The 23,750-nt window shown below is 40.0% G+C and overlaps 2 protein-coding genes across 3 annotated transcripts in view; one reads left to right on the top strand and one right to left on the bottom strand.

The window, feature by feature from the left end:
- The window catches only part of trpc4b (transient receptor potential cation channel, subfamily C, member 4b), an 81,405-nt gene that overhangs the window by 8,234 nt on the left and 49,421 nt on the right, over nucleotides 1-23,750 (bottom strand). For both annotated transcript variants that reach the window (XM_027280254.1, XM_019259365.2), the window contains 2 exons: nucleotides 920-974; nucleotides 130-530 (listed from right to left, as the gene is read on the bottom strand). In XM_027280254.1, the coding sequence (XP_027136055.1) occupies nucleotides 130-519 (390 nt within the window). In that variant the 5' untranslated portion in view covers nucleotides 520-530; nucleotides 920-974. The remainder of the gene's footprint in view (nucleotides 1-129; nucleotides 531-919; nucleotides 975-23,750) is intronic.
- frem2b (FRAS1 related extracellular matrix 2b) overlaps nucleotides 12,364-23,750 on the top strand; it is a 63,892-nt gene continuing 52,505 nt past the window's right edge. The window contains exons 1-2 of the mRNA XM_019259399.2: nucleotides 12,364-17,712; nucleotides 18,782-18,871. Coding sequence (XP_019114944.2) covers nucleotides 12,699-17,712; nucleotides 18,782-18,871 — 5,104 coding nt within the window. The 5' untranslated portion in view covers nucleotides 12,364-12,698. The remainder of the gene's footprint in view (nucleotides 17,713-18,781; nucleotides 18,872-23,750) is intronic.

Here is a 23,750-nt window from a genome sequence, read left to right as displayed (position 1 = left end):
TCATATCCTATAGCAGAAGCAGCAAGACTCATTTCAGGTTTGTGACTGCCAGCTTAAACGCACAAAAAATAATAAACTGAAATTGAGAAACACATGTGGGGATGTAATGTTATCGTGGAAGTACAGTACCTGTTTTTCCCCGCGTGGCTTCTTGTGGTTGAGCAGCAGCTCCACAGCCCCCACCACTTCTTTGCGGATGGCATGTAGTAGGGCATCACCCACATATACATTATAACTGAGGAGAAGCTCAATGATCTCCAGGTTCTCATTTTCAATGGCAATGAGCAGGGCTGTGCGCCCCAGGGGGTCGATGCAGTTGATGTTGATCCTGAAGTAGATCTCAGCCTCCTCCAGGGCTTGTTTCACACTGGCATAGTCCCCCTTCTCAACAGCCCCCAGGTAGGCCCTCTCCATGGGTGAAAGCTCAGATTCGGCTCGCACAATTCGCAGAGGGATGCGATCCCTGTATGAGGAGTTCTCCGCTTTCTTGTAGTAGAGCTGTGACATTGCTGCTACCATCACACTTTCAACTGAGAATGAATGAAAAAATAAAAACACATGGAGAAGTTTCAGAGTTAGTTAATATATTTCAGACCCAGAACAGCACAACTGTCAATATTGAACTTTTATAGACCCATTTAAATAACACACTAACATTTAAAAGATCAAATAGCAAAAACGTCAGAATTTGTTGATGTATTTCGGTTATTCATACTGTGTACTCTATCTAGTGTACACACACACAAAACAGGTAAAACTTACATAAACAACATCTCAAACATTATTAATATTTATGTTTCTTAAGAAAGAAAACCATTAAAACATTTCACAGTGGATGACAAACAGACAGATTCTTTCTTTAGAAACGTGCATAATCACATATAATCAAACTCAAAATAAAGAAACACTCAAACTTTACCTTTCCAGTTGTAAATTTACGCACGAACCACCCGACGAAGAACCAGGAGCTGCGCCTGTCAGAGAGGACACGTTCGCAGTTGGTGCCTCATCTTATCACTCCACTGACTCCACTGACACTGTGAGTAACGAGCATGTCAAGTAATCCTCTCTACTGCCCTCCCCTTTCGATCTGTCGACTGTAGGGGCATTAATATTATTGACCTGCCCAAAACACACGCGTCACAACAGGTGGAAAACTGTTACGTTACATATTCTCTTGCGCAAACTGTGCGCGCAAAGTGCGCGCTCAGAAAAAGCTATTTTCAGCCATCTTCGTCTTTGTGACTTCAAAGTGTAACAACGTAATCCCCTGTTCTTCCCAAGAACAATGACTTGTTCTTCTGTCGTAGTTCATGTTTTTTTATTATTATTTATTGTGTAGGGACATTAAAACAAATATATATGCATTGTGAGCAAAGCTTAATGATTTGGTAACTAAAAATAATTTGGCAAACACTGAATTTTCTTTAGAAGATGTATACACTAAAGCAACATATTTTGTTTAGTGATTTGCACATCACATGACATATTTATTGTTCCACAAACGTGTATTTTCCAAATGTTTATGTGTGAGGGCAAGTTATTTATTTCTGTTTATGTTTATGATTGGGTTTAAACATACATTATGTCATAGTTTAGCGTTTGCATTGACCAGATTTTGCTCTCTGGTGGTGAAAAAGAAACTCACAAAAAGCAACCCTGAGTTTTAGACTCTGCTGTGATTTGGACAGATCTTTAGATATATTATAAGATCTAGACTGATACAATAGTGATATAAGTTAGGACTCCTATAGCTACTATAGCTGATGACTTTGCTCTGTTGTATACAGTCTAAAATAATATCCGTTACTATCCTCAGCTCAACTTTCACTGCTTCTGCCTGAAGCATTACTGCGGTGGTGGAAGTTCCAGATAAGTATGCCATGAGAGAACGGATAGGATGTTGAAAATATATCATGTGAGGTTTGTTGGAGCTCACAAAGAAGACATAAACATCATTATACAGCTCATCCCGAGGATATAAACATACACAGAGGCCCTGTTGATTGTCATTAAAACAAATTATGTACTGAGACATATGAGAAATATGCATGTGGAAAATGTTCCCTCCATGTAACACATTTTCACATGAAAAGCACAACCTTGTACAATGTTTCTGTGTGTGTGTGTTTATTTTGTGAAAAACACTGCTTGCTACAGAGCTTGATAGATTGCAAAACATCTCCGGTATATTTTTCCACTGAACTCTCAAAGGGTACTGTAGTAGGTACAACATTCATATAAGATGTAAGATGTTTGACATCAGTCTTTAGCTGGATAATGTGAGCCTGCACAGTTGCTAAGAAACCCCATGCATATCCATCTCTTTCTTCAGGACAAATAAAACAGTCTATGTTAATGTCCCCCGACACTCTTGAGATACAGCTGATGTTTAAGTCCGTATAGGGAAATGTTCGTCAATGATACATAAGACAAATCATTGTTTCGTGTTTTTAGTTGTCATGTCATTGACAAAGCAGTTCTCTGAGGTTAAAGGAAGCATGTGTAAATGAAATTCCCTCCATTGAGTAATAAAAACTAGTCCAATACAGTGACACACGATTTACAGTTTTATACATTCTGATTATATACAAATCCTTCTGAAACATTATATTCCTGCCATAGTTTGTTTCTAGCATTTTCACATTTTGAGTGCTGTTCTGAAGGTGACAGCTCACTGAGGACTAAAGCACTTCAAATGCCACATGCTATATCAATCATGAGTTTTCATTCAGTATTTCCTTCTTTTCTTCGTAGTCATTGTAATTAGTGTGTGCGTGTGCAGATACTGTACGCGTGAGAGGAGGACAAGATGCATTTCCCTCCCTCTGAATCAACAGAACGCCTCAATTACAGGATTTGTGGTCATTGTTATCATCACTGCAGCTATTATCTCATCACACTCTTGCAAGACATCTGCAAGACAATCTGGTTTGTGCACTTACCAGTACAATTATACCAGCAGCATCTTATCCAGCGCTACACTGAGAGAATATCTTTAATTGGACTTTTCACATACATTATGTATGCACCATGAAATCTCTAAATCATTCAAACATTAAAAGCCGGTCATGGGTTATCATAGTTTTCACAGTTACATTAAATGGCTCTAATTAGCTCGGTATGCTTTTGCCCAACATCACTTTGAAACCCAATGTAGATTCATTAATTATTAATGCACGTTTATCACAATAAACTATAAGCTGAAGTGAAACACATGTAGAGATGCTGAATGCAACGTTGGCAAAGTGGAAAATGTGATAATGCAAACAAACCATACACAACCCAGAAGAAAGAGGGGGTGAGCGGTTCACTGACACAAGTTTAAGTATTGTAGTATACTGCAGGCAGATCAGACGAGCTGAATCTCTTTAATTAATGACCTGAATCTTTGCATGTTTGAACTGTGAACCATAACTGGCACCCAGAGAAAGATGATTCAGTGCTTTATTGACAAAATGAAATGTATTTTGATAAACTTCTTTTCCAGGGGGCGGTCGGTAGCGTAGTGGGTGAAGCGGCCGCCCCGTGTGTAGAGGCTATAGTCCTCGCTTTGCACGGCTAATTTACTGCATGTCATTCCCCCTCTCTCTGCTTCCTGTCTATCTTCAGCTGTACTATCAATAAAGGCATAAAAGGCCAAAAAAAATTATTTTCCTAACTGGTCACTTGAAGGCGTCCCTCTCCTTCTGTGACTTTCTATTGATCACTTTATGCAGTTAGGGCCAGTGGATAGATACTGGATAATCTTCCCAGATTCAAAGATTAATACACTTTTTTTTAAGCCTTTGGTTACTTACTTACTCATGAGCAAGTAAATTAACGGCCATTAATATCCAAGAAAGTGCTCACATTATTTCAAGATTTAGTTTTAATGTGACATAAAAAATGACAAAGAAAAAGTCAGTCAATCCAATAAAAAACGGTTATAATCCACAAAAATTGACTTCCAATTAGAAGATCATGTTGCAGTTTCACCACAAATGAAAATTTGTAAACGTCCTGAAATTAAAAATACATTAAAAGCTTCCTGCTTCCGTGTCCCTGAAGTTATGGGTTTGTTTCAGTTGCTTCTACTTAAGTTTAGCATATCTTTTTTTATGTCAATTACAGCAGTTTTGGAAAGCTAAGTAGGTGGCTTTTTGTCTTCAAAGGTGTTCTTCTTATTCAATTTATCGACTTGTATTTAAAACAAATGAGCTTTAATCAACTGAAAACAATCATGGCTAACAAAGTAGCTGTATCTACATTGACTCTGTTATTTCATTTGGAAAGTAATTCTTGATGTTTTGGATTTTATTTCATAGCAAAATTTAGACCTTTGAGGAGTATAACACAGTGAGAGTTAAAAAGATAATCTCCAAAACAAAAAAGTTTAAAGTTTAAATGATTATGATTCTGGCTGAAATTCAAATATTACCATCCAATGAAGTTTAAAATGATCAATGTTTGTGATTCATGTTCATGGCAATTACAATGAGCAGCTGCTGTATCCTTTCCCTTTTTGTCTCTTGTTCCTTTTCAGCATTACAGAGCACAGTTGAGGCAGCAGCTGTACATTTCTTTGCCCCAAGGGGTTTACAGCCATTTATATTTATTCCAGTGAAATGTAAAGATCATGATGATGATGCCACTTTTCGAATATTACCTGTTTTTTTTTAGTTTCCTGGCTGAATATTCTCCCACGGCAATGTCCTGTCAATTTAAGTTAAGGTCACACAGCATGATTAGTTCATTTTCTGTATTTGATTTGTTTTGCAGGGGAGAGTCATAGATAGACAGAGCTGAAGTGCAGAATATAATCTGTATTGCAATATATGCAACACAATCCCTTAAAGACACAATCCCTGAACTAAATACAAACAAAATGCCACCAGAATCTCAGGAATGGTTTATTACCATCACCCCTAAATTGATTGACAGTTGTTTTATTACATGTATCCTAGGCAACACCTCAACCTGAGCTAATGCTGATTAATGTTTCTGATGTTAACACCAGTAATATTCACACAGCAGTAAAACAGGCAAAGGGCACTCCTTTATTCATATGTCATACTCTTTAATTATACCTGAATCTACAGAGTCAAAAATCTTATTGAGCTTTTAATAATAACATTATAATTAGCTCAATGAATTATTGAACCCTTTTGCCACTAGAGGGCAGACTGAGATTTCCTTCTGGTGCACAGATTTTTAACAGCACCACACTACTAATGGCCTTTTTTATTTAAATTAGTCTGTCTATCTTATCAGCTCCTTAGTGGCAGCTCTATATCTGGGACCTAGAAAAATCACTGACTATTTTCCCTGTTAGGGAAAACATTCTCTAAGAAGTTTTCCACTGAGTGAATTATAGGGAATCTGTGAAACATTTAAACTTCAGACAAAGGTTTGTTTTCAGTGAGGGTTAGCAAATCTGGGCCAAATGTTCGTTAATGATGTTTTTTTATTGCCACAGACTCCTCTGACCCAGTTCATGGTGATTACTGTTTTCACTTTTCCTAAATATGCAATAACTCTCACTTTCTTGTGCCAGGACTTGGTGTTTATCTCTTTAATCTGCATATAATAAAAAATAAAAACTGAAGCACTCTTACTTACTTCTGAGTGTGGTCAGTGGTAAACTTTAGATTGGGTTTCATGTGCTCAAGCTGTTACTAGAAATGTGAACAAGCACCGTGATTTAATATTAATTGGCGAATTGACGTTTGTGTTATGTAAGATATCACTTGTATTACTAAGTAGTGCAGGCAGTATGATTAATTTCATTAATAAGCAAGAGAATATTCCCTCATTTTTGCATTTAAAAATTGACATTACAACATCAGGTGGCAATAGAGTTTGTAAGTTCTGACTGGTTTTGTTGTCTTCTCTGAGCTGAACACTGAATTCAAGTAATTTACGTGAACGCCTAACAAACAGCTGACATACTTTCGGTGGAAGACGTAAAATATTCAGTGGTGAAATCAATGCATTTTAAAAGCTTAGTGTTGTGCATTATGCATGACTGGTTTGACTTCACAGGAGATCATTAGTCTTTGCTGTTCACGTGTCTGTAAAACACATGTGGAATTGCAGTCCAGCTCTCTTGTCAATTAGATATAGTATTTAACGGCCAGGTTTTCGACCCTGCTTCTAAAAACGAGCACTGACGCAATAGTCAAGCTGGCAGCAGAAATTTAAAGTCATTAGATAAGGTCTTGAACTAATTAGGCCTGCCTTCTTTCAGTAGTGAGGCAACACAACTACGTATCTCAACTGACATGCTGAGCTAAACTGAACAAATCAGAAAATGCAGGTATGGAATTATTGTTTAAGAACGGTTGTACCACTTAGTGCTGAACCTGACTGCAGTTTTCACTATAATAATAATAATATACTATAACTAGGCACATGATATATTATAAGTCAATGTTTAGTTTTTTTTTTACTGGATATTTCATTCATCATCTCTGATTTTGGCTCATAAATAAAACCAAAGTGTTAGTTGCATACTCAGTACACTTTGTTGGCTTCTTATTAATCAATCAAGCTTTACAGACAGACATGAAATGACAACTAATTCATCACAGTAAAGTCAGATTTTACATATTTTTGCACATTAGGTTATGCATTTTCTTTATTAAAAGTCTTCTAACCGTAGCATAATATTTCATATGTATGACGCAAAACTCTATAGTGTATTTGCAACACACTAGATGTATAATGTGATGTTGCCATCTTCTGGCAGTGGCAGTGAAGTATATGGTATATGATATTCACAGCGGTTGAAATTTATAGGGTATTGTGTGCAAAATGTTTGAATGCTGTAGCTTGTTTTCTATTAAATAAAAACATAACTGGTGACTTTTTCTCATTATACAAATAAATAAATGCAGTATAGACTCCGAATACTCTGCAGGAATCTGTGTTTGCTACATGTGGAGAGGTGAAGCTGTGTTGAGGTTATAGGTTCTGTTTATGTCTGTCTGCAGGGGTATTTAGCAAATTCAATAAGATCAGCGAACACCCCACCACCTGACAAAAATGACCATAAGTTTGACAGTTTGTGTGCTTGTGCTTATTAGAGCTGTCAGCAGGGGAGATGTGTGTGTGTGTGGTACTATTGTATTTGTGTGTGTGTGTGTGCAGTGCTAGGGGCGCAGGGGTTAAAAATCACCCTTAAGTCACAGCTAAAACTCACATCTATTAGGAAGCATAAAAAGCACCTTGTTACAACAGTTAACTCTAACAGATGACAGCTGACTTTGGCGACTTGGGGCTAATGGAAAGATTAAGTCAATTACAGCTTGGCAGGGGAACTTAGAAATATTTGAGACATTCCCCAGAATATTGGAACAATAGGCAGTCTCATTCACAATGTCACTTGGAGGCAGTACACTTCATTATGTCAGAGTAAATCTAACAAAATGTACTTAAAATAAATCTTGATAACAACATAACAATGATAACAGTGAAACGCAGGCCAAGAGAAGGCATTACTGTCCCCACATGTGCAGTGTGTGCAGCTTTTTCACGAGCGTCTAGTGAATGCGCTCTGTGTTTCATCTAGATGATATTGTTGCTGACTTAGTCACCAACTTTAGATCAAACGGAGCAGAAAGAGAATGCATTCAGCTCAGCAGAAAATGGAGACTCAGAAGGGTTGAGGAGGATAAAATGAATGGCCAAAATATGTAGATATGAAGTCCACTACACACAGGACAACCCCCCTAAATTTAACAGAAAGTCTCCCTCATTCGTATATACTCTAGAATTACCTTGTTTTTTTTTTATTGCACCACTTTTGTTGCGTTTTTTTTAAACCAAAGCAATTTCCTCTGAGTGGAGAAGGTCAGAGGCAATTTACACGTTTCTTTTCTAGTAATCACGCCAGAAACCTCATGATCAAATTTTTCTGCTCATGATGTGCAGATGTCACACAGTGACTCGCACCAGGTGAATTGTCATTTATTTCTTTTTTCTGCAGTATAAATGAGTACAGCCCACGGGTGGGCACACATGTTAAGTGCCTCTCAGCTTTAAAGCTCATCAGGAGAAGGAAGGCCTGCAGGGTTTCAGGCAGCAATCCGATTAAATGATGTAACCTTTGACCTGTAGGTGAGCACACACTGCAGGAAGCCCAATATTTTGAGTTTTTAATAACATATAAACGCCTGAAGTAAAAAACACAATTTTCGGTTACGGATGAATGATTAAACGTCTCTTGCATGGCTTTTGCACTGTTAGAGTCTTTTGGACACAGCAATACACATGGTGCTTCATTAAAATCTCTCTTCAACGTGGCACAACAGCACCAACCAATTAATTGCTCACAAAGATCGAAAACTTGATTTGGTTGCAGCCCAGACTGATAGTGTATTACACCACACCAATACTGGATTCATGTACAACATTACATTTATCAGAATTCATTTAAACAATTTCAGAGCAATTTTTAATTTTGAAAATAATTTTCAGAATCCCCATCTATTCTACTTTTAATTTTTAGTATCATAAGAACCAACATAACACTCTATAAATAATAGAAAAAAAAGGATAAATAAGGATAAATCCTTAATTTGCATATGTTGGACTACATGTAGACAGAAGGGGACTTATAGGGTAGTAAAAGAAAACACCTGATATATCCTGATATATATTTTTAAAGAAGCCCACTGATCATCATTATTAAAACCTATATTTATCAATGAATATATATATATATATATATATATATATATATATTTATATATATTATATATAATATAATATATATATTATATATATATATATATATATCTATATTATATATATATATATTACTTTTTTTCATTTTCTTTTTCTTTGTTCTTGCTTTTAACTGTGTGTTTTGAATGTATTATTTTTTTTTTATGATGTTCTTTTTAAATGCTTTGTCTTTATGTAAAGCACATTGAGCTGCATCTTGGTATAAAATGCGCTATATGAATAAAAATGTCTTGCCTTGCCTTGTTAAATTATGAGGTTATACTCTGTTTTAAATGGAGGTCAACATAATGTGGCCAGACTTAACACTGCTACATTTTGTCCATACACACACACACACACACACACACACACACACACACACACACACACACACACACACACACACACACACACACACACACACACACACAAATGCAGATTTGTGTCCCCATTCTTAGGACTTGTTCTTTCTCTTAATTCAATTGTCCTTGGCTTTCGTCTATTTTTGTCTCGTTTGGTTCCTGCAGAGCACAACGATGAACCTATTAGTTAAAAGCATGCCGCAAATAAACCCAACTTGACTTATTTTGTAAGCGGTATTATTGCTCTGGCCATACGTTATAGTCTTAATGCATGGGTCTACACACACCTGGGGAATTTAGGAGCACAAATAAATAATATGATTAAACCTGACTGGTTCTGCTGCCTCTTTAGTTCTGTAGTATCCCAGGAGTAACATAATCTGGGAAAGATGGATTTGGCTGCCGGTTGGCTGTACGTTGTATTTTCTATGGGTTACACAATTTACTCTTGTAGAGAAGAGCCTCAGAGTAGCTGCTGCCACCATTTCAGTTTCAACCATCAAAAGAATTGCCTCTGACAGAGATGCAACCAACTAAAATAGCCCTAACGTGATCAGTGAGGCTGGGGTTGTATTATCTCTAGAGAATAACTGTGAACAAAAATAGTCCTGATAAGTCCAGGCAATTGTTAGAATGGAGTCACTTTAGCAACACTGAGACAAACAGTGAGGTGGCACCAAAGGAGACAATTATCAAAATCACTTCTGTCACAATGTGCAGATAGGGCAAACAGTAATAACATTAATAATGACAAGATAGATTTTGTGTAGCTCGGTATTATGGAAGAAATTCATTTTCCACAGTCACCCTAACATAGTACAAAATAATGATATATGATACAAGTATAAAGAGCAATAAATCATAATTGCTGCTGATAAAGTATAAAGATATACAAACAAAACAATAATTGGTAAGCTTGTTTGCCTGTGGATCTGATCGGACCTGCAGCATCGCATCGTCCATGTATCAGGTTGACTCAATGATGTCACCTCTCAGAGCTCAAGGCACCTTACATGATGCATATCTCTGTTAACTCAGTTGCAATAACAGTGGTGTCACTGACGGTAGGGAATGCAAGGCTTTCAGTGTTTGGCCTGTCAGCGTGTGTGTGTGTGTGTGTGATTATGACAAGGCAGGACATTCAGCAGAGAGGAAATTGAAAGTTAATTCGGCTGTAAATGACAGGTAAACCCGCATATTTTTAGGTTAGGGATATATCCAATGTAAATATGTTTTGTTTTTACCTTCTAGACAGTCTGTGTCTTTGGATTGCTGGTAGAACCATATTTAACTGTCACCAGAGTCATCACAAAAACAAAACAAACTGAATTTCTTGGTGTTAACAGATACAAAGAAAAACAATAAGCTCCCCGAACAAGCAGCTTTGAATATCCTGTTGTCAGTTTTCAACAGTGATAGAACATGCAATGAATGAACAACTCTGCAATCGTCTATTGTTATTCTGGTAAATATTTAGAAGTGGTACATTCAAAAGTGAGCTGAAATGCAGTATTTCAGCCAAAACCCCACTCGCCTCATGTACAATAAATCACCTGCACATCAGGAGTGCAATTGGAATCCTCGGTTCCTTTATAGACTGACAGTTCTATCTTTTAAGAAGGATTGGTCATTTACAATAAATTTGATTCAAATGTGATATGACAGAATATCATCAAACTTCCCCTCGCCTCAAAAATAAGCCTGAAGGTTTGGGTATGATCCAATTCCCTCTTTGCCATCGCTGCTGTCAGAAAGTTCTATTCATCTTCTTTTTCATTTTCTCTTGTAACTAGGAGCTGTCACGGCCTGGGGGCTTTGCCTCGCAGTTTGCTTGGCTATATTTATAATTGGACCCTGTCAACAGTGTCCAGTCCAACTCAACTGCATAGTTTGTTATGGCAGCTACTGTGTACCGATTTCAACACATGCCAGCTGTGAGATGGTTTGTATGTCATTAATACGCGACTATAGGCAGGTGCAGACACAACGGCTGCACCCACGACTTTGTGGATGGAATGAAAATCTTCTAAAAGGGATCAGAGGGGACTGAGCACACTTGAAGTCAAATTCTTCCAGGCAATATATTGCTCGAGGGATGCTACGCGTTGGCAGGGGAACACAGGTATGTGTGCACATCTGATATATACAAAGGCTGTGGGGTAAATCAAACATATAGAAGAGCTGTGCCTGTGGCTATGTATAATGAACATCGCAGCTGTGTTGGAGATATTAGAGATTTTGTTTCCCAGTTTACTGACAGTTTAAGTTAATGTGAAAACAGAACAAACAGCATATCGGTCCCCGATAATGAGACAACTTTTGCACGGCTCCATCTCCTATCAACATCCCCCCATGAACACAAATCTTAATCTATTCCAAAATATCTTTGATTCTTGCCAGGATGTGCAGTCATGGTGCCAAAATCAAAACATGCTTTTTAAAGATAAGTGAGTCATTTAAACCTCCCTTGCTGTGCTGCACAAAGGTTCTGTGGGTATCCTCTTAATCAGATGAGTAGCTCAGAGAGAGAGAGAGAGGCCGGATCATGACTGGACTTGTCAGGAGTCAGAGGAGTATGCTGCTCTGCTAGAGGGGGGAAGCATCTGACACATGGAGGACCTGTGTGATGAGAGAGGAGGACAGCAGGAAATAAGACAATGTCACTAGGTGACTCCAATAAATAGAACTTTGACTCATGCTTTAAGAGTGTGCAGGGCGACGCTGTACTGTGGCCACATGGATCGGATCATGGATCATGAAGTGCTTCCTCTCCATCAGAAATAATAAGTATGCAAGTTTGAATGCATATGCACCTATATATGTAGGGACTTCATTATGTGTTAAATAATACATAACACTATATGCTATAGTGGCACTGCACACGCAGTGGAGACCCTGTCTGATCTGAGAATCACCATGACAGACCTGGTTTTCATTAGAAATAAAGGAGGTGGAAAATGTGCACATTAACAACCGAAGACAGAGTGTGATGTCTGCTTGTAATTAAGGCTGTGTGGAGGGAGCATCCGCCCTTCCCACCGGCGCAAAACCACGAGAGGGAGACAAAGCTTTTCCCCAATCACATTTCCAGCTGCACTTTTGATTGCTTTCCCTTCATTGTTGGGAACAATCTGCGGTGATTGAATGGGCTTTGCTCGGAGAATAAGTGTGGATGATTCCAAAACGCGTGTGAAACGAAGGGATCTGAACATAATTTATGTTCCTTGTCATACAGCAGGGTTATTAATCTTCCCTTAATGTCCAAACATCACGTTTATTCTCCTACCTTATTCAACCTGATGAAGTCCAGCCCACGCGGCATCGTTTTGTCCGTGCAGACTGACACAAAGCGCATCCATTTGAAACCTGACAAACGCATTCCAGCGGAGAAATGAACCAATGGGCTGAGGGGAGGGCGTCACTCTCCTTACTCACGGCAAAGCAGGAGTATGAAGTTTAGGTTATCAGTGTGTGCCGCCGCTGTGAGAGAGAATGGTGCACCTTGGTGCCCATAGGTGCGTGATATTATCCGACACTGATTTTTATATTCCTGCAACTTTAACCACCACACTTTAGTTTGTGTATTCGCAAAGTTCAACGCGTCTTCTCTGCGGCTCCGCACTACAAATGGCTTGTTGGATTATTCCCCCGCATCTGCACGGGACTGGATCTGCTTTGGTTCTGCTTGCCGTGATTCTGACAGGTGATGCGGTCGCGCAGGCTTTTGACAGCTATGGATTATCATACGCCCTGAGGTCTGAGCTGTCAGAGGACACGATATTGGTTGCCAATAATGGGATCCGCGTGCCTTTCGGGAGATCAGTCTTCATTGATCCCATCAACGATTTGGTTATCCAAGTTCAGCCCGGTGATAGATGCAGCATAACAGTCCTGGACAATGACCCCTTGTCTCAAAGGCCTGGACACCTATCTCCGAAAAAGTTTCCGTGTGAATTTGGCCCCAACGACGTGAAGTATTCTCACTTTGGATCAAGGAGTCCTCCGAGGGATAGAGTGAGATTACAACTCAGGTATGACACCCAAACGGATACCATTATAATACCTTTTATGATGGAGGTGGAAGTCATTTTCACACAGCTGGAAGTGCTGACCAAAAATATGCCACTCACTGTCGAGAAACTGCTTGGCACAAGTAATCCCATAGATAGGAGGATTTTAGAATTCACCTATGATAAAAGTGCACAACAATGCAGAATAGCCTCTCTCTCCAGTGGCAGCGTGCTGCCCAGGTATGGCAAACTTGTGGATGAACACAGCCTTGGAACAATGGTGGACTGTGATGACTTCATTAAAATGAATATACGTTATCAGCATACTTTTGCTTTAAAGTCACCAAATAGAGATTACATTCCAATGTTTGTGGAGTTACACGACAAAGAAGGCAATTTGCTCAAGCAGGAATATTTCCAAATTTTGGTGAGGATTAAAGACGGAGAGGAGAACACGGCTCCCAAACCCAGCTTCGTTGCAATGATGATGATGGAAATAGATCAGTTTGTAATGACAGCAATAACCATGGATATGCTAGCTGCAGAGGATGTCGAGTCTAATCCTGACGAATTAATTTTCAACATCACTTCCACCCTCTCCTTTGAGGAGGGCTACATAGTGAGCACAGATGATAGGAATTTACCAATAACCTCATTTTACCAAGGAGACCTCAAAGACTTGAAAATCGCCTACAAACCCCCTGCTGTGGATTCAGACACTGAGCGGATTTTCCAGATTGAGTTTGAGGTTGTGGACACAGAGGGAGCTGTGTCAGACCCTTTTGCTTTCATGATTGTTGTTAAGCCTATGAACACATTGGCTCCTGTGGTGACTAGGAATACTGGCCAGTTACTTTATGAAGGGCAGTCCAGGCCTCTGTCCAGTTCCCAGAATCTGGAAATCAGTGATGAGGACAGTTTAGACAAAGTCAAAATCACAGTTATTGATGGGCTCAGGCATGGAGAATTGACTGTTCTGGGCTCCAGGAGGAAATTTTTCACCCCGGCTGACCTCGACACAGGAGTTGTCATTTATCAACATGATGGCAGTGACACATACAGTGATAATATTATTTTCAGAATGACAGATGGCAGAAATGAGGTGGAGTTTCTGTTTCCCATCACTGTTGTGCCAACCGATGATGAGCCTCCGATAATTAACGCCAACACTGGTTTGGTTTTGTTCAAAAATCAAATGATGCCAATCTCCTCACTTATGCTCAGTGCAGCAGACATCGACTCAGAAGATTCTTCAATAAAATTCACCATAGAGCCTCCCCTTTCCACGATTGGGCAGGTGTTGCTGCGTCAGTCTGAGGCCCCAGAGGACCCATCAACCTGGAAGTTTAATACAGAGGATGAATTGTATGAGAAAGTAGTGACTGAATGGCTGCAGCAGGATATTATTGATGGTAAGCTGTTTTACAAGCACACTGGGCCTCACAGCACCGGCACAGTCATGGATCAGTTTGTGTTTAGAGTTCAAGATGACAATGACCCACCAAACCAATCAGGTGAGAGCTCATTCATTATCAAAATTATCCCTGTTGACGACATAGCACCCGAACTGTACCCTGGCACAACTCTCCAAATAACTGTGCACGAGTATCAGCTTACTTACTTCCGAAAGAAATTCCTCCGTTACACTGACCTGGACTCAGAGGATCGGGATCTCAAATACACAATCATCCAGCCACCCACAGATACAGATGAGAATAGCCCTGTTGTACTGGGAGCTCTGGTGTTAACTGAGCAGCCAAACACTGAAGTCACCACTTTCACTCAGGCGCAAATTAACCACCATAAAATAGCTTACAAACCGCCTGATCTTGAGCTCGGAATCACCACTCATGTTTTGCAGTTTAAGTACACTGTGGAGGATGTTTCTGGAAATACTGTAGATGGTGTTTTCGCTATATTTTTAAAACCTGTGGATAACATGCCACCTCAGATAACCAACTCTGGATTTACAGTGCTTGAACGGGGCACGCATGTCATTACAACTGCTGAGCTGGACACCACAGACACAGACACAGACAGCAAACAGATATCCTTCACTATCACTCAGCCTCCACTGCATGGTCAGATCCAGTTTGCATTCACTGACATGACAAAAGGAGACACTTTCAGGCTAGATGACATCAGAAATGACAGAATTTCATACATCCATAATGGAGATGAGTCCACGGTAGATTTGATACAAATAGATGTCAGTGATGGGATCCATGTTGTCCCAATTACTATAAAGATTAGTGTGAAGCCAGTTGATGATGAAACTCCAACTATCAGTCTCCCAGCTGGTACAATTGGCTCCTACATAGATGTACTGGAAAATGGTGCAACAGAAATAACAAGTAATGTAATTCAGGGAAGAGATGAGGACACAGATGACCTTCGTTTGACCTTTATTGTAGAGGATCCACCATCATTAGGAGAAATTCTGGTGAAAGGTGTCCGATCTGGTACATTCACCCAAGCTGATATCATTAATGGCCATGTGGTCTATGCTCATACCAGTGGGGAGATAGGGTTAACCACAAGGGAGGACTTTTTCAATCTCACTTTGACGGACATGTCTGATGAGTGGACTGTTGGAGGGAATAAGATCACAGGTGTCAGAGTGCATGTAACTATTCTTCCCCTAGACAGCCAGGCTCCAGAGGTCTTTGTGGGGCCACAGTACTCTGTTGTTGAGGGAGAGAAAAATGTCATTCAGATTCTTCATATAAGCACTCATGATGCCGACACCCCCAGCGATGACCTGCTTTGTACAATCATTGTACAGCCCACTTCAGGGTATGTGGAAAATGTCTCCCCAGCCCCAGGCTCAGAGAAATCCAGGTCTGGGACAGCTATTAGTGCTTTCACCATCAAGGACATCAGACAAAATCACATCTACTATGTTCAAAGCATTCACAAAGGAGTCGAGCCAGTGGAGGACAGGTTTACATTCAGATGCTCAGATGGCATCAATTTCTCTGAAAGGCACTTTTTCCCTATCTCCATAATCCCTTCTAATGATGAAAAGCCTGAGATTTACATGAGAGAGTTTATAGTTATGGAGGGCATGAATATAGTCATCGACACTCCTATTCTGAATGGTGCTGATGCAGATCTCCCCTCTGATCAGCTCACGTTCGTTATCACCAAACCCCCCAAGCACGGATTTATTCTCAATCAGCTCACTACCGGCACTGTCCCCGTCTCTAACTTCACCTTGGATCAGATCAGGGAGGCCTCCAGCATTGTGTATGAGCATGATGACTCAGAGACCACAGAGGACAGCTTTGATATTGTTCTCACAGATGGAAAATTCAGTATAGAGAAAACAGTAATAGTTATGATTATCCCTGTGGACGATGAGACCCCGAGGATGGCGATCAATGACGGCCTTGAAATTGAGATTGGTCAGGTGAAAATAATAAACAGCAACGTTTTAAAAGCTACTGATCTGGACTCTGAGGACAGCACACTAACTTACATTATTCGCTATGGGCCTGCTCAAGGATATTTACAGAAGAGAACGCCTTCAGGGACATTGCAAAATATCACAGTTGGAATGAACTTTACACAGAATGAAGTGGATCAGGGTTTGATTTTCTACACCCATAACGGGCAAGAGGGGATCCGTGACCTTATCAAATTTGATGTGACAGATGGCATCAACCCTTTGATTGACAGATACTTCTATGTCACAGTGGGTGGCATTGACATGGTTTTCCCAGATGTTATTAATAAAGGTGTATCCCTTAAAGAGGGCGGCAGGGTTACTCTGACAACAGACCTCCTCAGTACCAGTGACCTCAACAGCCCAGACGAACACTTGGTTTTCACAATCACCAGAGCTCCGATGAGAGGACACCTGGAGTGCACAGACACACCCGGGATGCCCATCTCATCCTTCACACAGCTCCAGTTGGCTGGCAACAAAGTCTACTACATCCACACAGCCGATGATGAAGTGAAAATGGATAGCTTTGAATTTGAAGTGACTGATGGCTACAACCCCGTGTTCCGCACTTTCCGCATTTCCATCAGTGACGTGGACAATAAAAAACCTGTGGTGACAATACACAGCCTTGTAGTGATCGAGGGAGAGAACAAACTCATCACGCCTTTCGAGCTAACAGTGGAGGACAGAGACACTGTTGACCGCCTCTTGAAATTCACAATCACTCAGATTCCAGTTCATGGTCGCCTGCTCTTTAACAACACCCAGTCTGTCACCTCCTTCACAAAGCAAGACCTGAATGAGAACATGATCAGCTACAAGCATGATGGCACAGAGAGTGCGGGGGACAGCTTCTCCTTCACTGTCACTGATGGCACTCACACAGACTTCTATATCTTCCCTGACACAGTATTTGAGACTCGAAAGCCTCAAGTGATGAAGATTACTGTCCTCCCAGTGGATAATGGTGTCCCACAGATTGTGGTGAACAAGGGTGCCCCGACATTGCGGGTTCTTGAGACTGGCCACTTGGGTTTTGTAATCACAAGTAAGACTCTTAAAGCAGAAGACAGAGATAGCATTCAGGATTCTGTGACTTTTAGGATTACCGTTGGCCCAGAACACGGCTACCTGATCAACCTCGGCAAAGGAAATGCCACTATCACCACTTTTACACAAGGTAAGAGAGCTGCATTCAAACACCTTTGCAATCATGTGACATTCCTTTAGATTTGTAATGTGCTAGAGACTCACAGCAAAGACATTAATTCTCTCGAGCCCACTCTCAAACTCATTTTAGATTTACTCATTCTGCTAAATGTATTCCCCTCTGATGCCTGAAAAACGCTGAGTTCAAATCTAGAGGTTTCTGTTTTCACTGAAGAGACTGCCTATTTACAGAGATGAAGTATGCCAGTGCCTCAGGCTGACCAGATCTCTCTAGAGGAGTGTATTTTTCAAACAATGCCTTATGTATTTCACTTTGGGAGAGAACTGTTTGTGATTTGGACATTACTAGTGCTATATTTTCTAACATAAATCACAGGGATTACAGACATGATGGTAAATAATGTATGCATTATAATTCACAGCAGGCTTTGCAAACATGAGTACAGAAGTTGTATATTTTAAGGGAACCATTGGGATGTCTTGGTAAATGCCAAATATCACGGCAGCAGCTCCAGCGTACAGTCAATATCCATGTATTCCCCGCTTTTATTTACTGAGTCACTGTGAGATGATTTCCCCGAGAGGTCTGTTCAATATTTCAAGACTTCTCACAAGAGTAAACAGACAGTAAATAAAGACACAATCTCCTGGGAATTTGAAAATTGTGGCTATGCATTTTTATTCATCTGTCCCTTTCGAAGGGAAATGTTTTGACATCAAATATTGAAGCAAGGGCTGTAAACTCTTCCAGATCCAGGGCAATAAAGAACCCTGTCTAGCACTGTGCTATCAGGATGGCAAACAGACTGCTGTGATGGAGTCACAACAATCAAGCAATTCTTCGTGTTCTGTGTCATTGAGGAGTCTAATAAATATAAAAACCCTCGTTACCAGGCAGTTTCTCTTTTCAGATTCCCCTGACATTACACATTGGGCACGTTTCATCACACAGCCTCAGCCTGTGCTCAGGAGTAGTTATTGACAAATAGTCTGTCAGGAACAAATTCCCCCACTTGTCATAACTAAACATTTATCAGTATAATATCATGGGTATTTATGTAAATGTTTCTCTTTTTCAGCTGAAATTGATGACATGAACATATGCTACGTTCTGAGGGATGGTGACAATGCTACAAATGACATCTTCTCTTTCTCCATCGAGGACAGTGGTAAGTTGCTTTAAACTTATATTTGAAATCCTCATCGTGCTGACTTCTGAGGCTGAAATATTGAATTTTGTTTCACAATGTAACTTTAATAAGGTCTAATCTCTTCAAGAAGGGAAAGGAAAAGCTTGCATTTGTTTCATAATGTGCCTAATCTAGCAGTATTACTACGCAGAAACTGTGTGCACACTTCACACGGTTTCTTATTTCAGCAGTGAATGAGAAAGAAAACAATATATACTATTTACAGACGATTTTGTTCATGTCATACTCTGTTTATTTTTAGTCAATCAGTCGGTCTGCTTTCACAATTATTAACATTTTATCTGAACACATTACTGTGCAGTATAATGTAGGTAGCTCTTACAGCACCCAACCCGTGATCACCCATTATTTTTTTCTATGCAAAAAATCCTCCTGATTTAGCGAGTAAGTAATTAGTAGAACAATTAGTGGAGATCTTCCTTCCACTGTAGATATGTAATCAGGCACAGGCTCAGTGAGTGGTTTGAGTCAATCATGCCGGTGTTGCCGATTAGCAGAAGCAGCGTGCCTGACAGTGTGTCCTTTTTGCTACCCTTCAGCCGTGATGAGTGAGCACAAAGGACCTCTCTAATAGGGGCCCTCTTTTCCCACAAGCACCTCAGTGGGCCCCTGTAGACATTTTCTTCTCTCTCAACTCGGGACTAATCTGTGGCTTCAGTGTAATAATAGACAGGTTAACATCAATGTCAACAGGTGGATGGGTTACTAATGAGCGATGACTAAAATGCCTTATCAGGAGGTGATACTAAATGGAAGTGTTTTACCTGGGCTGCTCACGAGTACCGAGCGCATGGACATCGTTCAGTGCGGTTCAGTTGGTCCATTTATTATTGTCTCAATTGTGTAATCTGTCATGGATCTCTCTCTTTGTCACTGTCTTTCTCTTTCTAGCTGGCTTCATGCTTGATGACATACTTGTATCCCACACTGGTAGCTCTTCCAGAGCATTCGGCATTCCCTGCAGTCTTTTATGTTACTTCTAGACTTGATAAGAGAATTCAAAATAGCATATGTTTTATTCTGTTGTCAGTCATAGTTTGGCCTGTATATGCCCAAATGAAACAAAATCAAAATTGGATTGGTCAGACACATCACATATCTCCAGAATGATATGGGAATTGTGTTTTATAGTGGCACCTAAATCGCTTGACAAATTGATGAAGAGTATTGTTGTATGACCCATCCATAAGGACTCGACACATACTGCACTGCAGCTTGTGAGGCAGTCAGTGAACATTTTTTAATAAGATTTAAGCTGTGCTGGTGGCTGCCCTAAATCCCCAGACAGAGCCTCCAGCTCTTTGAACAGTCGTGTTGGGGAGGAGCTGAATGGTGTACTCTGGCACACAGCTGCACTCTGTCATGTTCAGTGGTGGAAAACATTCTCCTCCTTACTTCAAGTTCATTGGGAAATTTACCAACTGCATTTGGCATTTTTTTTTTTTTTTTTAGGATGAAAAGTTACTTTTCATATCGCAGCTGCTCAGTTGAATTTCAGGAGTTTGTTTTTTTTCCTAACAGCTGTGATGAACCATGAACATGTGCATAGTTTTGAGTGGGTCTATTTTCGGCTGCTAATTAATATGTGAAACTGAATTTGTTTGCATATGTATATATTTGTGTCTACTCACAAAATATGAGTAGCAGGACTGACACCAGGGTTTTAGTTCATGATTGTTCATTTCTTTTCAGATAACTGATTAATGATTACATTTATAAAATGTCCAGTGAAAAATCCACTTGACCTTTTCCCGTACAGCAAAGTGAGACCTGCTTGTTTCGTCCATCTAAACACAGCAATATTTATTTGAAGGGAAAAGCAGCAAACCATCACATTTGAGAAGCTGAAAACAGCAAACTTTACAAGTTTTCTCCTGATAGATTAGTTCAACAACTTATAAATTGTCTCTTACAGTAGATTAATTTTCTGTTGGTCGACTGATTAATAGACTAATCGTTTCAGCATTAGTTCTCTCTGCTCAAAGAAGAGTTTACTGTACTGGGATCAGTGCCCCACACAACTGATGGTATAGGATTTCTGCTGGCTCTATTGTCAATCCAAAAATAAAGTGACTTACAACCTGCACTCATTACAGGGCAGGGCATTAATTTACTCTTGGCATGTTTTTCTGCAACGGGGGGAGTGAATGGAAAGTGCCAAAGCATTCATTACGCTTAATCTAAATACTTATGCCAGGCTGACACCTGACCACAAGGTTGTTTTAGCTGTTTCCCTGATAGATGGATTGCCTTGGTACAGGACACAGTCTTGGCTCTTTTAAATTGTGCCCAGGGAGTGAGTTCTTCCTAGCAGTGATGCATCAGCTGCTTGATATGTTATTTAAACTTTAAATGGAGCGTTCAGAGCCCACATTTAAATCTTTGTTGGACATGACCAGCATGCACTGCAATAAAGATGTTTGCTTTAAGTGGGCAAATATATAGATAGTTTTATAAGAACTGCTAAAAAGGATGATACACCTGTAGTAAATTGTTCTGTTAAGCTGGAAAAAATATATTTATGTTATTGAGAATGTTAGAGAATTTGCTGTTTCACTTATTTAACTTGGGCCTACATAAAGACACCAGATGGGCTTCCTGCTACAAATAACAACATGGCAATTAGGCCACATCCCAAAATATCTATCATTTTAATTTGGATGTGTCACAAGAAAAGATTCTCACAGTGTGACTAAACTCTGCTAGTATTAACCCTGCACTGATAGAAAACATCGCTTACGCTTAAATTGCTTACACTGACTGGTAGCTGGAGAGGTTCCAGTTCACCTGCGCGGCACTGCAGTGCAGTACCTTTGAGCAAGGCACTGAACCCCTGAATTGCTCCAGAGAAGCTGCTATGTTGCAGCCCTTCTCTTAAAATCTGCATGTCTTTAAGCCCTTTGAATGCATTACTGTATTATGTTTATACTTGACTAACTAGACTTTATGTGTCATTTTATCCTCTGTCTCCAGTTTCTTTTTCATTTCATAAGACTGCCACCATGTTCCTATGCAGCTGTACTTAAGTTGGTTTTGTCAAAGAGGATATAACTGGGCTTATTTTCTCAGAGCTGCTCGTGTGTCTCGCTATTTGTCAAGCTTGTCAGAGCTTAGCATGAATAATTACCAAGGGCTGAAATTACACATATTAATTTGTGGTTGCCTGTTTACTGTTTTAGAGAAACATCACACCTGGACAGGAAAGTCGTGAACAGAGGTGTGGGCCACAAACCTCTTTAATTACTGAGAAAGTGTCTTGTTTAGATTGGTATCCGGATGTTTGTGTATGTGTGGGGTGAGGGGATGCTGCTGTCATTCTAAGTTTCTAAGTTTCGTTGGCCTTCCCCTTGTCTCCTGAGAATTTACATTCAGGTGAGCTTACCTGAGCACACACACACAAAGACCAGGCATTCCCAAGCAGTTGTTTGTGGAGCTGAATCCCTGTCTACCTGCAGCCAGTCAGTCAGCATCAGGGATGTTTCTACTGACAGACACACTGCTATGGCCTTTGTTTTTTCCTTCCAGGCACTCAATACCATCTCATTTTTTTTTTCTTTCACCGAGCTACAAAGGAGGCAGCAAAAGATCATTGATCAGTTCATGAATATGTGCTGCCTCTGAAGGTCAAAGCTTTGTCCAGAGTTTCCTTATGTTTCCATTTGACGAGTGAGACTTGTTTAGTATGTAAAGTGCATAGAGTATGATAATCAATAATTCAGATTTGAAGTGGAATGGGTCTGCGAAACACAGACCAAATTCCTAACTGGAACATATTTTTTCTTACATAGCAGCCCTTGAAACAGACAGGAATGTTTCTCCTTTTATGTTTCCAACAATATAAGTCTGCGGCGCCCACCTCAGCAAGCGTGTTTTGTTTGTTATTACTGCTTTTTGTAACAAGATAAGTTCAGGTCACTGTGAGTACCTCAGACTAATAAATCCTCTAAACCATTCCAACATCTGCCACGTAGATCTTACATCTTCCATGTTATCGGTGTGTAATCGCGTGTGTCACTGAGTGCATACTTGAATCTCCCTTGTCTCCACTCCTGTCTAATCCCAGGTTAGGGGGGATTATCTTTCTCTCTGTAGCGTGCTAAAGCACAACAAAAGTAAGGGGGAACATGCACTCACTTGCATATGTGAGGTTAATATGGACTTTGTGTATGCGATAATATCCCCGTCCCCTGCCAGGTGATGAGTCTGCAGTTTCTCTGTGTGGTTATATCCTGTTATTAATGAAACTGTCTCCCCTACTCATAACATTCCTCTGTCCTTGGGACCGGCATTATGAATCACATGCACAAAATATGTTATAAGCTGCAGCAAATTACATAGCTTGTCCAGTTGTTGTTTTTAAAGAGATTTTAGGGTGTTAGCATTTCCTCACCATCCATCTGTGCTGCGGCTAATAAAGTATTAGGTAGTCATTTTATTGTCATGGAAAAATAAAAACATCTGGATGTTGATTACAGGAGCTATTCCCGGTTAACAGCTGCTTCACTTTGGGGATGAAAAACTGAATTATAGACAACTTAAGGCTAATCGTTTTAGATGGAGAGTGATTTACGTGGCTCACTGGTCCCATATGTCTTTAGTCGCATATAGTCGTAATTTTCTCACCAGTCTACATTGCAGTTATATTTGTTGTGTTTGTGACCCAGCATTGATCCAGTCTTCTCAGTCTAACACAAAATAACAATGTGTATCTGCAAATATATTCTGGAGAGCAGAGATGATTAAAGTAAAACCGTATCTGGATAGTGCTGCAGTGACTCACCCTTAACAAGTGAAGAACCTGTGCTCACTGGTGACAGGATGAAACATTCATTGTAAA

The sequence above is a fragment of the Larimichthys crocea genome, chromosome VII (genome assembly GCF_000972845.2).
Source record: "Larimichthys crocea isolate SSNF chromosome VII, L_crocea_2.0, whole genome shotgun sequence".
In the NCBI taxonomy this organism is placed as follows: Eukaryota; Metazoa; Chordata; class Actinopteri; family Sciaenidae; genus Larimichthys; species Larimichthys crocea.
Note: the sequence above shows the minus strand (reverse complement) of the source record. Positions and strands in the feature narration are given on the sequence as shown.